The 16280-nt window shown below is 41.0% G+C and overlaps 1 protein-coding gene across 2 annotated transcripts in view; it reads right to left on the bottom strand.

Annotated features, from left to right (window-relative positions):
• LOC143287755 (polyamine-transporting ATPase 13A3-like) overlaps positions 1–13547 on the bottom strand; it is a 76476-nt gene extending 62929 nt beyond the window's left edge. Inside the window, exon 1 of one of the 2 annotated variants that reach the window (XM_076596016.1) lies at positions 13311–13547. Coding sequence is in view for 1 of the 2 variants with exons in the window: in XM_076596015.1 (XP_076452130.1) it covers positions 1438–1441 (4 nt within the window). In the remaining variant the exon portion in view is untranslated. Of the gene's footprint in view, positions 1–1437; positions 1649–13310 lie in introns of those variants that run through there. The other variant, XM_076596015.1, reaches the window with a different exon arrangement.
• Positions 13548–16280: the final 2733 nt, after the last annotated feature.

The raw sequence follows: 16280 nt of genomic DNA, 5'->3' as shown, positions 1-16280 counted from the left end.
ATGCAGTAAAGCATTCATATCAGAATTTGTGTGTGCAAGGGAAAAACACTTTATAACAAAAACAATACAGAAAGTAGCAATGATTTATCAACAAGATTTTCTCCTATTTCATCTGTTCTATTTCTGTCAAGAAATGAATCTTCTGGATCTGTTTAAATATAGCCTTGATGCAATCATGTATTTTTCCCCTCTGTCTAAAAAATAAACTGAACAATAAGCTTACAGGAAATATACTTCACTCAGAGGCTGGAATGTGAAGACAAAGACATGCGCGTCTCGTGTTTTCAATAAAGATGCACATTCACCACTCCACAAACTGGTCCTGACTAGCAACATGTGTTAGGTGATGGTATAAGTATACTAAATATAAACATGTCTATATATGTAAATGCATTTCTTAGACATACAAGTTAAAAATTAATCATTTAAATTTCTTGTCTGTTTAATCTGTTTACAACTGTTTATTTACCTTACTGTAATTTCATTTATTTTTTACCCATTTATTTATCCATAATCGGTATCGCTATCTATCCATACTATATTATGTATTATATAGGCCTATGCTGTGTTAAGTATTACTAAATACTAATGAATCTGTTTTTCGTATTGAAACACGGGTGCATGATCAAACTGTCGAAGTGCTGTGCTGTGAATTAATTTGTATCTATTTATTCATTTTGTCGAAGAGCTGTGCGGTGAATGAATTTGTATCTATTTATTCATTTATTTATTTATTTATTCATTTTCAATGTTCCCCTTTGGCTTCATGTTTGATCAGTAAAAATGTCAACAACTTTGATCTCTTACATCTTCTTATTTACATAATACATGAGTTAATGTGTATCGTAAATATATGTGTTCTGTTCTGAGTACTCATATTCACCACATGAAGTGTAAAGTGTTAAATACCTTGTGGCTCAAGCGGTTGTGGTAATCCACACTTAGCAGTACACTTACCAAAGTCGGTCTTACAAGGATGATGGACCCGTGCCAGACTAGACTTATATTTAGTCATATCACACACTAACAGACCATCCCTTTCTAGCATGAACGTTGGCTGGCCTTCACGTCAGAAACATGTAAGGTGTGAAGTATCAGTCTTGAGATGATTTATCACCGTTAAAAAGTCGTCTGATATTACTCACACAACAGTGTAAAGTATCTCTATTAGTTATCTACCGTCAACGGTTTGGGAACTTCAATAAAAATGTTATCGAGACACAAATGTCGTATTTATTGTCGTGTTTTGCTTTTACTTGAGTTTTCGTCAGTCACTGCTCTGGGCCTATCAGTATGATTGTGTCAGGTTTGCCACACATGGCAACAGAAGGCTCAGAAGCAGACGAAAAAAAACCCAACACCCAATAAAATGTTGGATAACGATCCATCCTTGGCCATTTTATCAAAGACGATCAAACCACAAGACACAGCACTTACCCATCTTTAACGCTGTGCTATCTGAGAAGCATATGAACTGGAGAGATGCGTGTAGGAATAAAGGTTTCCCCGTGAATCGTGTCTGTTCACCTTTCCGCCATGAAATTGTGTGTCACGTGATATTACATCTGAATCACTCCTCCCTCAGTCAGACAGTCAGACGTAGGCCCTAGTTCTTTCAGAGATACTTGTTCCGTGTGTTGCCTGAACTATCGATGCCCGCAAAATCCCAACTCCTTGCGCCTCTCCGGCAAGTTTGTCAATACATGTATATATATATCGGGTGGGTGAAAAGAACAAAGAATACCAAAGACAAAGTTCTGTGTTCGCACGTGTAACAGAACGCCGGAGCGCATATATATATATATATATATCTATTTCGGCTGGTTAACCGACTTTTTTTTTCTGTTTGGTTTCCACTCGACAAGAAATGGTGGGAATTGGGACATCAAGAATACACACGTTGTGTGCTTCAGTTGAGCTCCACGTGCGCATACTCCGTTTGGTTTTTACTTGTTAACTCTTTATCATTCAACTGATCTGCATAACATCCGAAAGGCAAGCAAAACATCCGATCAGTAGCCTATGTCCGTTCTGACACCGAGATGGATGTTAGTAATACAGGTCAATGTGTCCGCACTGAGACTGTTTTTTCAACAGAATCTCGATCACGGCCCCCAACCCTTCTCACGCTGTGCCACGGTGTGTGTGTGTGTGTGTGTGCGTGCGTGTAGACCCGGCTGCTGAGTGTCAGTGTGTGTGTGTGTGTGTGTGTGTGTATCCGTGCCTCTGCCGGAGTACGTGCGTGCGTCAGTGCGCGCGTGTGTGTACCCTGCTGTGTCCGTCCGTGCCGTTTTTAGATAGATGGATTAAAAAAAAAAAATAATAAAAAAGTTCGTTGAAGAAAATGAACCGCTTCAGTTTGTCCTGCTTCCAGCTGTCGTGACCTGTGACCCTCCCCCCCCCCCCCCCCCTCCATCTCTCCGGCTCTCTGTCCACCCTCTCAGTGGAACTATTTCCGGCTCCAGTTAGCTCCTTGTTTAAAACGGAAAACTGGACACTTTCTAAACAGAAATGAACTCACCGAGAGAAACTGTAAACCTGACACATTTTCGCTGCTGTGTTCATAACCCACATGTGCCGGTACTGGAATTAAAGTTTGAGGTAGAAAATTATGTATGTATTGTATCATAGTATGTATGTATGTATGTACTGACTGATGTATGTATGTATGTGTGTATATGTATTGCCGGTGTATGTATTGTATGTATGTATGTGTGTGTGTATGTATGTCTGTATGTATGTATGTATCAGTGTGTTATTGGTATGTATCACGCGCCAGTGTGCAAGAATCATTTTTGATGCGCATAATTATGTGCATGCATGTCAGTGCTGGCCTAGGCGGCGGCCGCGATCATGTCAGTGTGTGAGTGCGCCCTGCGGTCGGCCCGCCCGGCGAGTCAGGTTTCAATCAGTTGCTTGTGTGTGTTCTTGTTCTGTTCAGTTTTTTATTTGTTCGACTGGGGCTAGGACGTAAAAATAGATAAATAAATAAATAAATAAATAAATAACGATACAAAAAAAGCATAATTCTACTGCTTGTACCGGCTTCCACCACTGATGAAAAGTAAAGAAAAATCAGTATATGATTCTGTATTAAAAATCCGTCTCCGTCACTCTTTCTTCCTCTCTAGCTGTACATGAAAGTATGGGCGGTGGAAACTGTACTGAGGCTATGTTATGAACGAGGTACGTCAGTCCAGGCGTGTTTGTCAATTTACCTGTACTGACGTTCTGTTTGTTCTGCTGATCGACGTTATGCAACCTAGCTCATTGGCATACTGAGTACGTGGTGATGGCATGTACATCAGTGGACAAAGACCGCTCAGTAGTGACTTCACTTCAAGTTGCTGCTGTTGTTGTTAGTTGTTGTTGTTGTCATTTCTTATTTTTCGCTTCACTGAGTTGCAAGCAGCTAGGTCAGTCAGTGGAGCATCAGCCATGAGTTTTGTTGATGTTTTCTTCAGTTTTCAGTCGGGGGCGGGGAGGAGGACTGATGGGGCGCCGGCGGCAACCCGCGAGGGAGTTAAACTCGTGAGGGGGATCTGCTTCCGAGTCCTCTTCAGTAATTCACTTCTAATGCATTTTACCGTGACTGATGAACACGTGTGCACGCGCGCGCGCGCAAACACACACACACACACTGACACACACACACACACCATCACCGTGACATACATGTGCGCCGGATGTGACTGACTGACTGAAACAATTATTTTCAGATTAACTATTTGTTGTTCTGACACTTTCAGCAGTCATTCAAATTAATATTAACTGAGCCGCCAACACAACGAGAATCAAATTTGACAAAAATAATGAAATGAATACAGTTTGAAAAAGAAACCTATTCAACAAATCAATTTACCAAATATCAATAACATCAGTATCTCAAAAAATGTTTTCCGGCACACGCACACATACTCACAGACGTGTACCCCCCCCCCCCCCCCCCTCCCCTCCCTAGGCCCCTACCAACCCTCTACGTACATCCATGCACGCAAGCACACGGCATACGCCCTTTCAGATTCCCCCATCTCAACCCCCTCTCCCAAGTATATTTGCTTTGTCACCTCTGATCTCTTTCAAGTTCCTCCACTCCAAAGACATGAAAGTATTCACACCCACGTGCACAATCTCTCTCTCTCTCTCTCTCTCTCTCTCTCTCTCTCTCTCTCACAGACAGACACACACACACACATGCACACACGTATACACACACACACACACACACTCTGTCTCTCTCTCACCCCCCCCCCGCCCCGCCCCCCCCCCCCCCCACACACACACACACATACACACACTTGCACTATATGACAAAAATAAAACAAAGTGTACCTTCACTTCACACTTACAGTTTGCAATCATTAAATTGAGGTTTCATAATGTAAGCAAGACGAAATATCACATGTTAGAGTCGAACAGTTCCAGTAATTTTAAAATGAAAACTTTGCTCCACAAGTAAATCCAATGCTATCATCCAAAACAAAACACTTTTTTGGGTCAAATAAAAAGAGGGATAATTTTGCAGCAAACAATACTGACATCAGAATAAAACACACAGATATACATATACACAGACACACACACACACAGACACACACAGACACACAGACACACACAGACACACAGACACACAGACACACAGACACACACACACACACACACACACACACACACACACACACACACACACACACACACACACTGCGACACGGATAACTCCTCCGTCGGGCAACCCGACACTATTTTTATGTCCAGACAAATAATTATTATTAAGTTACTATCTTAAATGTGCACTTCCTGAATTAGAGGTCACATCTGCGGCAGCTGTGTTCATAATTCAGCGTGTGCATGCTCACATCTTATGAGCAGACAGACTAAAATTAACGGGAGGAGGCCGGCCAAATCGTTCACGTCTATGCACACAGAATTTATTCGTAATGGGTGTCTGTTTGGATGTACACATAGCTAGTCAATCTTTCGACGTTTTTTGTGCTTGTCTGTCTGTCTGTCTGTCTGTCTATACGTATGCATGTATGTATGTATGAATGTATGTATGCACTAAAGTAGGCCTGTGGATGTATGTATGCATATATGTATGTATGTCGCTCTGAAAGTCTGTTTGTCAGTTGGTCTTTTACTGTCCACTGTAGGCCAATAGGCTATTTCTGCATTTTCCCACGGTATTCATCGATCCCTCACGTCTGTCTATGAGACCCTGTATCTATGTCTGTTTATCTGTCTTACGATCTGACCGTCCGTGTGTATTGTATGTTTGCATCTGTCTGTCATTCGATCCTTCATCCATCGATCTAGCTTTATCTTTTTCTATCGATCCGTCCGTTCTTCCGCACGTCCCGGCGTCTCTCTCTCTCTCTCTCTCTCTCTCTCTCTCTCTCTCTCTATATATATATATATATATATATATGTGTGTGTGTGTGTGTGTGTGTGTGTCTACTTGTATCTGTATCTGCCTTATATACCTAGACACTGATCTGGTGGGCAGCCTATAAACAAAATAATGAACAACAAATTAACAGTCATAATAATAATAACAATAACAGATAAATTCAACATGTCCAAACTCTATTGATAGCAACCATAAACGCAAGCAGATCTATATAATTATAGTCATTCTTATCTCCATACATGAAACTTATCTGTGTTATCCGAGATATGCTTCCCAGAGATTTATTTAATTCAATGAACCTACCATCCGATGTGTTTGAGCAGAGCAAGTGGACCTTGAAATTCATGACTTGTAATAAGGCAGCGCTGGCCTAGGAAATTCTTGCTTTGACATCTCAGTACATCTGCACCACCCTGCTTTTTGATGGTGCTTCCAAGTCAGTAAATGATTTTACTTCATCCAGTACCTTACCTTCGACTGTGACTGGCTCAGTACTAGTTGCGTTAAAATGTTGTTCTCATGATCTTCGTCTTCTAGTATCCCTACTGTTGTCCTATCCTGCATCTGCTGCTGGTTGTGGGATAGCAGGGAAAGGTCATCCGCAAAGTTCAGGTCATCAGATGACAGACGACCTTTCCCAGCTGGCCCACAGCCAGCAGCAGATGCAGGATAAGACCACAGTAGACCTTTGCCTGACAGGCAGCTTTGCACGACACCAATCTTGACCTGAAACTGTCTTGTGGATTGTCCTTTGCAACTCATTCGGCAAAGAAGACTTCTTCCGGGGGGCTCGGGTGTGTGTGTGTGGGGGGGGGGGGGGGGGGGGGGGGGGGGGGGAGGCACCTAAGCAACAAAGAGCAGTATGGTTGAGACAAGGGAGAAATTAATCTGGAATAACCGCCAAAAGAAAACAGGAAGAGTTGAACAACGAAGAACAGGATTGGCCCTGTGTTGTCAGCCCGACAGTCACACCACTCCTGTTTGGCCCCAGTATGGGACAAGAAAGGCCCACATAGGGTGCCTGGCTCCTCACATGAGGCTGTTTTGCCCCAGTATGGGACAAGAAAGGCCCACATAGGGTGCCTGGCTCCTCACATGAGGCTGTTTGGCCCCTCGTATGGGACAAGAAAGGCCCACATAGGGTGCCTGGCTCCTCACATGAGGCTGTTTTGCCCCTCGTATGGGACAAGAAAGGCCCACATAGGGTGCCTGGCTCCTCACATGAGGCTGTTTGGCCCCAGTATGGGACAAGAAAGGCCCACATAGGGTGCCTGGCTCCTCACATGAGGCTGTTTGGCCCCAGTATGGGACAAGAAGGTCAATTTTTTATTGCTGTGTTGATCACTTCTCATACATAATATAATTGTGTTTGTCACCCACACATAGAATCCACATACTCACATCAGAGCAACCTAAATCTCAGAAAACTCCAAACTCATGTATAATGTTAAAATATTCACTGAAATTGTCCATGAAAACCGATTATGTAGACAATGAACTTTGTGTATTTGGAAACATACTACTTTGAATACATTTAGAAACAATGTATTAATCGAAAACTGACGTGTTACTTTAAAAAACAACAACAACCACAAAACAAGAACAACAAAAAACAGAAGGGGGAAAAAGGTTTTTTTTGTTTTTTTTGGCCAATGAAGAAGGCGTGTGAAAGCACCAAAAACAACAACAACTATATCAAACAAGAAAGGCAAGGCCTTCAAGACTCACTTGTGATACACTTTAAAAAAAATCCAAGTTTTTAGGTATTGAGTATAATGCATTTACTGTTATATTTATATTTTTTGTATTCTCTAAACTTAGCACTTTGATCTGATATTCGACCCAACAAAGGATCTGTCATTATTATCATTTTTTGTTCAAACAGGAACTTCTTTTGCTAAGCATGGAAGTTTTATTTATTGCAAACGTTTTGGTTTAGATAGCAGAACAAGGGAAATTACTCTGCTGGGGAACTTACTTTGCTTTAAACTGATCTTTCTCATCTTAAACATTACATTTTGAAATTATACTCAATACATAAAAAGCTTGGATTTAAAAAAAAAATGCATCACAAGTGAGTCTTGAAGGCCTTGCCTCTCATGTTTCAAAATATAATGTTTAAGATGAGAAACATCAGTTTAAAGCAAATTAACTCCACTAGCATTACAAAGTAATTTCCCCTTTTTACTATCTGCAGCAAAACGTTTGCAAATAAATAAAAATTCCATGCTTAGCAAAAGAAGTTCCTGTTTGAACAAAAAATGATAATAATGACTGCTCTAGCTGTTGGGTCGAATATCAGATCAAAGTGCCAAGTTTAGAGAATACAAAAAAATATAAATATAACAGTAAATGCAGTTTGCATATAATTAGGCTTCATTCTTTATTTTTTGGTGCCAATCCCAGAAGCGCAATATTGTTTTAAACAAGATGACTGGAAAGAACTGGATTTTTCCTATTTTTATGCCAAATTTGGTGTCAACTGACAAAGTAGTTGCAGAGAAAATGTCAATGTTAAAGTTTACCACGGACACACAGACACACACACACACACACACATACACACACACACACAGACAACCGAACACCGGGTTAAAACATAGACTCACTTTGTTTACACAAAGGGACCCCCCCCCAACCCCCCCCCCAACCCCCCCCCCCAGATTCCCCCACACACGCACAAAGGCCGCATTATTAATTATTCCAACAACAGATCGTGTCCTTTGATCGACGACTGAGTTGTATTCACATTCAAGACCACCGCTCCTCAATACAACAACACAGCTGGCGGCAGTCACAACTGCTACACCATTAATAAATAGATCTTCATTTAACCCGCACGGCGGAGTCGGATTAGACAAATTATAGGCAATCGTTAAGATATAATTAAAAGAAATATATTTACATGCTTATTATAAAAATCGAGCAGACGTATGACGCAGAGTTGTCTTCTTCTTCTTCTTCTTTTTTTAAATTATTTTTTTAAAGCTAGCACAGAGACGAATCGAAACAACGACAAAGACGCTTGTTGATTCGGATCGAACAATTTGGCGTATACTCTTTTCCCACACCCCACAACCCGCCCTCTTTATTCATTTATCTATTTCTTTATTGCGAGGTAGGGTGCGGTGTGTGGAGGGGACAGGGGGTGGAGGGTTTGCCGGCGTCATTTGTTTTGTCAGTTTAACCGTTGGTTGACAGGTTGTCCCTAGGTATCCAATCGTCCGGAACACACACACACACACAGAGTCCCTAGATGTGGTTGCAACACAAGACATAACGCCACGAGACAGACCAGATAGACAAAGAGAATAATTATTATGACAGAGACAAGAAAGACAAGAAAGACACGGACATTTGGAATAATCGACTGGTCCCAATAGACCCCAAACCCTAACTTTCCAGTTTCCTCTTCAGCCCGGGAAAGTCGCCCACGTGTTCAGTTCCTTCTCCTAAAGGAAAAGATGAGGAACAGAAGAGTAAATGTAACTGTAATGGGGGAAGAAGAGAAGTTAGGAGAACGAGGAAGCAGATAAAACACACAGACACACACACACACACACACACACACACACACACACACACACACACACACACACACACACACACACACACACACATACACACAATTACACACACAAATACCTCCAACACACACACACACACACAAATACCCCCAACACACACACACACACACACACACACACACACATACACACAATTACACACACAAATACCTCCAACACACACACACACACACAAATACCCCCAACACACACACACACACACACACACACACACACACACAAATACCCCCAACACACACACACACACACACACACACACACACACACAAATACCCCCAACACACACACACACACACACACACACACACACACACACACACACACACACACACACACACACAAATACCCCCAACACACACACACACACACACACACACACACACACACACACACACACACACACATAATTATATATATGTATATATATATAAGAGAAAGGGGAGGTGAAGAAGCAGTGAAGAAGGGGGAGAAGAAAAAGAAGACTGACTGATTCAATCTTTACTTGGTAAACAATTAGGCGCAGTAAAGGCCTTTTTACAATTCTGCCCATTTAACGACACAAAACATGAAAATAAAGAAATAAAATGAAATAAAAATAAAATAATAAGAACGACGAATAAGAATAGTGACTGGAATTGTCTATTAAAAGTACAATGAAAAGAACAATTGGTACATTATCCCGTACCTACGTACGTACGTGTACACACACACACACACACACACACACACACACACACACGCACTTACTGTTCATTTGCTAGCACGATCACACATTCATTCAATTTTTCATTCATCATGGCGTGGCAGCTTGTGGACTGAGTACAAGCAAGCATTTGCAAAAGACCGTGAGTAGGTTTATCAAAAGTATCGAATAGAAATATTTTTATGTTAGACTTCAAGAGAGATATAGCTGGAATTTGACGACATGTCTTTGGAAGCATGTTCCATTCTATGCTTCCATTAAATGAGAGACTCATCTTAAATAAATCAATTTTAGGCTTTGGGACAATAGCTCTGTCTGATTTACGTTGGAACGGGAAACAAAATAATGATTTTAAATATTGTGGGCATGCGTTAAGAACAATCTTATGCATAAGAATCAATGTGTTATATATAAGTAGATGAACAGGTAATATTTGAAGTTCTTTCTACATATTGCGCACAGATCCGCCTGTGGTATTTACATGGCTAATCATCTTAATGGCACGTTTTTATGAACAGTAAATTGGCTTTATTGCAGAAGGTGGTCATCAAATAATCGAGCAATAGCTGAGACGAGATTGGATTTCGGCAAAGTAAAACACACGTCTAGAACGATTGTCAAGAAAGTGTTTGATCTGTGACAACTGGAATACACTAGATGACACTTGTTTTTATAAGGCAATGAAGGAAGGAATTTTTTTGTTTAATGTCCCGTCACACATATCGGTGATTGAAGACATTTTGTAAAAGTATTTATGAATACATCTGAGTATTATCGGTTAGAAGGGGTGGGAGATATGGATGAATGGAGGGTTGGGGGAAACTGGGCAAATGAGGGTAAAAATGTGGGTGAAATTTGAAAGAAAAACAAAACAAACAAACAAACAAAAAAAACCCTCTAAATACAGTTACAGGAAATTACTTAAAGGACTTCGTAAAAGAGAAGTCGTTAAACTGACAAGCGAAACAACTGATAATGAATGCAAAAAGTCAAATACATCAACGTTCTCAGTCACTTGTGAAAACACACTTTCGTGTACAAAAGGCTTCATCAAGCTACAGTGAAAAATTATATGCTCAATTGTCAGGTTATTAAAGCATATACACTTGACATTAGAACAATACTTGGTCCGTAATGAATTTGATAATAGTCTGAGAGCTAAGCTCAGAATTGGTCTGCGAATCGGACCAAAGTCAGAGAGAGTCAACTGACGAGGTTTTAGACTTGAATTCAAGCACCTATAAAAGTCTCTTTCTAGTATATTGCTTATTTCTTTGTATGACAATGGGCAATATACTTTTATACTATCTATATGATTTTTTGCTCCCCTTTTTGCTGCCCTATCTGCTTGGTCGTTATAACGGAATCCAGTGTGGGATGGTATCAAACAAAAATCAACATTTGTACCCTTCACAAATAGGGAGTGCAATAAATACCTAATTTCAAAAAATAAATCTTCTCTTTGATTATTCTCAAAAAGGACCAAACCTTTTAAGACAGATTGAGAATCAACACAAAATAGGATATTACTTATTATGATTGGTATATCAACAAGATGATTTAAAGCCATAAGGATGGCCACCAATTCAGCTGTAAAAATTGAATGTCCCTTACCTAAATAATATGATTTTTCTGTTTTTAGGTCAGGAATGACAAAAGCAGATCCTGCACTGCTATCATCCAGGACCGAGCCATCAGTGTAAACTTTTAAATGATAATCAAAATTTTCTTCTAATTCAATTCCGACAGATGCTGCTATTATATGTGGAGATTCTCCTTTTGTTATGTCAGAAGCACATAATGTTGACGTTTGCTTTTGTTAACTGCCAGGGAGGGACAGGTGGCACCAGAACACGAGGTGCCATATCATGCAAATCAATGTCTGAAGAATTTAAAATATCTGACACATATGTGCGAATGGTTTGTAGATTTGAATTATTTTGTGCATTTTTTGGAAAATCAATATCAGACCTAATATTTAATTCCTCAAAATCATCCACTGCTGTACATCTCACAATATATTTAGCAGAACTTAATTTTCTGATTTCATCTAGTGGTAGAATACCCGCAAGCTTATAGGCTTCTGAGGTCTTAGTATGCACAGGTACCCCTAAAACCAGTTTCACAGCTTTACTGTCAATTATTCGCAGCTTCTTTAGGAACGTCGGCGGGGCAGAAAAGAAAATTTCTTGACCGTAGGTCAATCTTGATCTTACGAGAGATGTCGCTAAATGTAAAAGAATTTTGGAGTCTTGTCCCCAAGGAGAGTGACTTACAATTCAATGTCAAGTCACAACAGGAACTGCTGAACACCACCGAATTGAATAAGGCAATGAATATGTTCCTGCCACGAAAGATTTTGATAAATAGTAATGCCTTATAGCATTCACTCTGGAGAGGACGCTCGCTCACTCTGGATAGATAAATGGTAAGACCTGAAAAACAATAAGCAGTTATCGTCAATACCATAACATTTCAATTTTTGAAGCAATATTTCGTGATTGATTCAGTCAAACACTTTTGTGAAATCAAGGAATATCACTCCAACCGCCTTGCTATTAACATCATGCAGCTATGAATCAGTTATTCTACATAAAGCGGTCTCACAAGAATGGTGCTGTCTAAATCCTGATTGATTGGTATATAGAAGCTGATATTTTTCAGTAAAGGATGTAAGATAATGGTGTACATGACGTTCAAGAACTTTAGAGACAGAAGAAGAGGAGGAGGAGGAGGAACAGAAGAAGAAGGAGGAGGAGGAGGAGGAGGAAGAGGAGGAAGAGAAGAAGAAGAAGAAGGAGGAGAAGGGAGATGAGAAGAAGAAGAGGAGAAGAAGAAGGATGAGGAGAGTAGTAATAACTTTAACAACAACAGCAAGACCATCATCAAAAATCGTTGGACTTTCAATATGAGGGTCCCGGGTCTGAATCTCGGTGGCGCCTGGTGGGTAAAGGGTGGAGATTTTTCCGATCTCCCAGGTCAACATATGTGCAGGTCTGCTAGTGCCTGAACCCCCTTCGTGTGTATACGCACGCAGAAGATCAAATGCGCACGTTAAAGGCCCTGTAATCCTTGTCAGCGTTCGGTGGGTTATGGAAACAAGAATATACCCAGCATGCACACACACCCAAAAACGGAGTATGGCTGCCTACATGACGGGGTAAATAAACAAAATGGTCATACACGGAAAATGTTAAATGCTACATGTTTGTCTGAGTGTGTAGGTGCGCGTGGCTGAAATCTGATTGAATGACACAGGAAACGAATGTTGAGAGCCCAATGGCAGCCGTCAGTAGCTCTACCCAGGTAGGCAGCCTGTTGTGTAAATGACTCCGTGTTTGTAAAGCGCTTTGAGCTTGGTCTCCGACCGAGGATAGGCGCTATATAGGTATCCATATCAATCAATCAGTATCAAGAAGATGAGGAGGGGGAGCCGGATGGGATGATAATGATGATCATAATAGAAATAAAGAAGATGAAGGAGAAAGGGGGGTGTATGGGAGGTGGGGGTGCGGGGGCAGAAGAGGGGGAAGATCAAAGAGGGGGAGAGGAAAGAGGAGGAGGAGGAGAGGCCGAAGCCGGCCACTGCTGACGGGCCGAAAAAGCAACCCACCTCTGTATTCACTCTGGAGGGGTCGCTCGCTCACTCTGGCTCCGTCCGCGACAAAGCGATTATTGTCGTCAGTAAGTATAAAGGGGTGTCCTGCGAATGTCAAGTCACAACAGGAACTGCTGAACACCACCGAATTAAGTGACTCGGCGGCAGTGCAGGGTCTCCTCTAGTCTGTGGCCACCTGGCGACCTAGCTGTCAATATTAGCTCCCCGTGGACAGGTTGCCAGCGCTAGGACTGCGTCAGACGAGCTCGGGTGTATCTGTTTATGATGGGGTACTCGGATTACGCGGCCGCGTGGGAAATGGGGCAGCTGATTGTGCAATGATGGGACGCGAGGGAGCGGAGTGGTTGTGTGACGCCGGAGGATGAGGAAGGAGGAGAAGGAGCAAGAAGAAGGAGGAGGAGAAGGAGAAGAAGGGAAGATATAGAAGGTGAAGGAGAAGGAGGAGACCTCGGTTCAAGGAGGCATTGTTCCAGCGTCGGGGCGATGTTGTTTCAATGGATGTTGATAAACTCTTTTATCGACAAGTGCAGGCCCAGATTTCCTTCAAAGGAAACCCCAGCTCAACCCCAACCCTCCACCCCCCACCCCCCAAAAAAACTAACAACCCCCCCCCCCCCCCCCCCACAAAAACAGACACACACAAAAAAAAACACTCCAAAAACAAAAAAACAAAAACCACCAAAAAGAAAACAACACACACACACACACACACACACACACACACACACACACACACACACACACACACACACACACTAAACGTAATTCTTTCCATGAATTTGCTTCTTTGAAAAAAAAAGTAATTTGTGATGTATTAATTTTGTCAAATGTGAAACCCCAGTGAAAGGGGTCTGTTCAATAAACGTATTTCAGTGTTTTTCAGTGTCAGTGTCAGTGTCAGTCTCTCTCTCTCTCTCTCTCTCTCTCTCTCTCTCTCTCTCTCTCTCTCTCTGATGACTCAAAGCATAGCAATTGAAATCAGTCAGAGAGACGAGCTTTTAGATAAAGGGAATCAAGAGGAATTCAAAACACAAAGAAATAAAGTTAACAGTTTAAAACGTTCAGCAAAAATTAAGCATTTTCATGAAATGATTTCCTCTAAAGCTGACAGTAGATCGAAATGGAGAGCTATCAATCAGCTAACCAGTAACAACAAAATTTCACAACACCCAAAACCCAAAGATGTCTCTGGAAAACCTAAATAGTCATTTTTGTAATATATCCAGCTCTACGATAAAATCCAACAAAACCAACTTGAATCAGTTAGATGTTCTAGAAGATTTCTGTTTGTCCAAAAATATCACATCCACTTTGAACATTCCCCCTATGTGTGTACATGAAGTATATAATGCTATTGTTCACTTAAAACAGACAAGTACAAGAGGACTTGATGACCTAGACGGAATTTTTTTTTTTAATGGCTGCTCCTATTATCGCTGAAACACTGACTTACGTTTACAATTTATGTATATAAAAAAATAAGGTCCCAAAGGCACTTAAAACTGCGAAAGTTGTACCGATATTTAAGAATGGTAATCGTACGGATCCCTCTAATTATAGGCCAATTTCTATATTATCTATACTATCTAAACCGTTAGAGAAAATCATTTGAAGAAATATATACTCAACCATTTCAGTGAATTTAGTTTGTTTCACCCAAATCAATCAGGATTTAGGCCTTACCACTCCTGTCATACAGCACTAACCAACCTCGTTGATCAGTGGCTCACTAATATTAACAACGAAATAACGGGTGTTATTTCTTTTTGTAGATTTTGCAAAGGCATTTGATGTTATTGACCACACTCTTCTTATCAGAAAACTAAAAGCGTATGGGTTATCTCACAATACTTTAAAGCTAATGTCTTCGTTTTTGTCCGACAGAAAGCAAATGGTTTCAGTTGATAGAGTCAAATCTCAGCTTTCCCCCATAAGTTACGGTGTTCCCCAAGGTTCTGTTCTAGGACCTATTCTATTTTCAATTTTCATGAACGATTTGCCCCTTTTTATTGAACCACCTTGTGAGTTATTTGCAGATGACACAACGATACACACTAAGCATCATAGAATTGAAAGAGTATCATCATCCTTGCAACAAAGTATTAATGATATAGTAACATGGTCTGAACTTAATCATATGTGCTTACACCCGAAAAAGACGAAATACATTGTCATTACTACAAGGCAAAAGCGCCAAAACCTTCTGCCCACTCGTTCCCCATTGTATATCAATGGCGTAATGATTGAGGAAGTCAGTCATCACAAAGTACTTGGTCTTATTATTGACAATAGCCTGTCATGGTCTCAACATGTTATGATGACTTGTAAAACTTTATCCAAAAAGATTCATCAACTTTCTAGAATCAAGCATTTCTAAAACAAGCATTGCCGTAAATTATTTTTCCATGCTTATATCGAACCACATGTAAATTATGCCTCAACAATATGGGATTCTGCCAGTGAAAATGTTTTAAAACAACTCATGAGTCTACATAGAAGAGCCTTAAAGCTGATACATATGAAATCTTCATCATTGACTGTCTCTGATTACAAAGATTTAGGTATTCTGCCATTGAAATGGAAACTCATTCATAATCAGGCGCTTTTCATGTTTACGATCATGTCTGGTTTTGCTCCTCCATATCTGAAACAGCGATTCCTTACAAGTGGTGGTGTGTCCATCGAGATCGATGATGACCATCGTTGTCATCCAGCTGGAGGATGGGGGGAGGGTGGTGGTGGGGTGGGGGGAGAATGCTCATGAATCTATCTGTGAATGCGCAGATGGCTGAATAGTCCAATCTGCGCACGAAATGTTCGCTGACAGTTGGGTAGACAAAGACAGGCATATCATTGTCAGGGAGCTTGTTTGCCCGTGACTTTCTGGCCTGCCTCTTCTGGACAGCTGCTGCAGTCCTGTTGGCCTCGCACAACTTGGCGCCTTTGTGCACAGCAGCGCGCCAT

This window comes from Babylonia areolata, chromosome 11 (genome assembly GCF_041734735.1).
Source record: "Babylonia areolata isolate BAREFJ2019XMU chromosome 11, ASM4173473v1, whole genome shotgun sequence".
NCBI classification, from domain to species: Eukaryota; Metazoa; Mollusca; class Gastropoda; order Neogastropoda; family Buccinidae; genus Babylonia; species Babylonia areolata.
Note: the sequence above shows the minus strand (reverse complement) of the source record. Positions and strands in the feature narration are given on the sequence as shown.